The sequence below is a fragment of the Volvox carteri genome (assembly GCF_000143455.1).
Source record: "Volvox carteri f. nagariensis unplaced genomic scaffold VOLCAscaffold_5, whole genome shotgun sequence".
In the NCBI taxonomy this organism is placed as follows: domain Eukaryota; kingdom Viridiplantae; phylum Chlorophyta; class Chlorophyceae; order Chlamydomonadales; family Volvocaceae; genus Volvox; species Volvox carteri.
Window position 1 is genome coordinate 2,755,743 of NW_003307548.1, and position 1,451 is coordinate 2,757,193.

The following is a 1,451-nucleotide window of genomic DNA, read 5'->3' on the forward strand; positions in this document are numbered from 1 at the left end:
CCAATCCAACCACCCTAGGTGGCCAGCTGGCAGGATAGCGATAGGACATGGCGCGGCGGGGGGCATAAGGATGAGTCAGGTTCATGAGCAGGTGTGTAGCCGTCCAGCCGGAAGGAGAGGAAAAGCCGAGAAGGAGGAAATTCCTATAAATTTCAGTGGGACGTGGCCCGGGGTGCGACCAGGTGGGGTTTTGCGGTTTCATGCGTCCAGACTTAAGGAGCCCCTAGGAGGGGCAGTATCTTGGCCGTACTGAGGACCCGCCAACCGCCAACTGTTAACCGTAAATTCGCCAACCATCAACCGCTAATTTGCAGATTCTTCACGGCGTCTCGCTCCGTGTGGCTCCCGGAGAGTCAGTTGCGGTGGTTGGCAGTAGTGGCAGCGGAAAGTCAACCATACTCAAGCTCGTCACGCGACTGTACGACGTATGGCCGTACGTCCACGATGCTCATTCGACGGCTTTGAGCGACGGCAACGGGGGGCCAGGCACGGAAGGTCGTGACTCGAGCAGCAGTAGCTGCGGCAGCAGCGTCGATAGCAGTACCACAAACGGTACCATCACGAGCAGTAGCAGTAGCAATACCAGCAGTAGTGGCGCTCCCACGGCTGGCAGTAGTGATGGTGGTATCAGTGCCGGGGCAGGCGGTCCAGGGGGGGGAGGGACGCCACCTCGGCTCGAAGGGGGGCACAGCAACGAAGGCACGACGGCGGCGGAGGCAGTCGACCTAGTCGGCAGTAGCAGCACCAGCTGCTCTGGCAGTAGCGGCCAGCGGCCCAGCGGCGTCTACATCAACGGAGTGGATGTACGGCAGCTACGGCTGGCAGATTTACGATCGTCCATCGCCGTGGTGCCGCAGGTACGTGAGTGAGTCCGCTGCTCACGCTCAACGTACGAACACGCCTTGTCGTACAGAGGGCTGTGCACCGCGGCTCCACACCTTTCCCCTTCTTTGTGATTGTGGTCGCGGGTGCACAGCCCCTCGAGCGCAGGAGCTACAGCCGCATTAAGAAGGGGGGAAGAGGGGGGAGGGGGGAAAGATTTTAGGGGGGAAAATCTGGAGTGGGGTGTCGAGTGGATAATGTTTAGCTTAAGCTCACAACGTTAGCTCCATGTATATTGCATATATATATAATATATTATAGAGATTATGAATTAGGGGGAAAAAGGGCCGTGCGTGCACACGTCGTCACGACTTGGCTCTATGACTTGGCTCCTGTTCAGGACACGGCCTTGTACTACGACAGCATCCGGGAGAATATTCGCTACGGCCGCCCGGACGCCCATGATGAGGAGGTGGAGGCGGCGGCCCGCATGGCCCGATTGCACGACACCGTCATGGCGCTGCCGGACCAGTACGACACTGTGGTACGAGGGTGTCGTACGGGACTGCACGGCAGAGGATATATAAAGTCGCCGTAGGGGTAGGGGTATCATCGTGTTGTTTACGCGG

General features: G+C 58.8%; 1 protein-coding gene across 1 annotated transcript in view; it reads left to right on the top strand.

Annotated features, from left to right (window-relative positions):
* VOLCADRAFT_103403 (uncharacterized protein) overlaps positions 1 to 1,451 on the top strand; it is a gene marked incomplete at its 5' end in the record, with an annotated part of 15,924 nt that overhangs the window by 11,083 nt on the left and 3,390 nt on the right. The window contains one exon of the mRNA XM_002947123.1: positions 1,223 to 1,366. Coding sequence (XP_002947169.1) covers positions 1,223 to 1,366 — 144 coding nt within the window. The remainder of the gene's footprint in view (positions 1 to 1,222; positions 1,367 to 1,451) is intronic.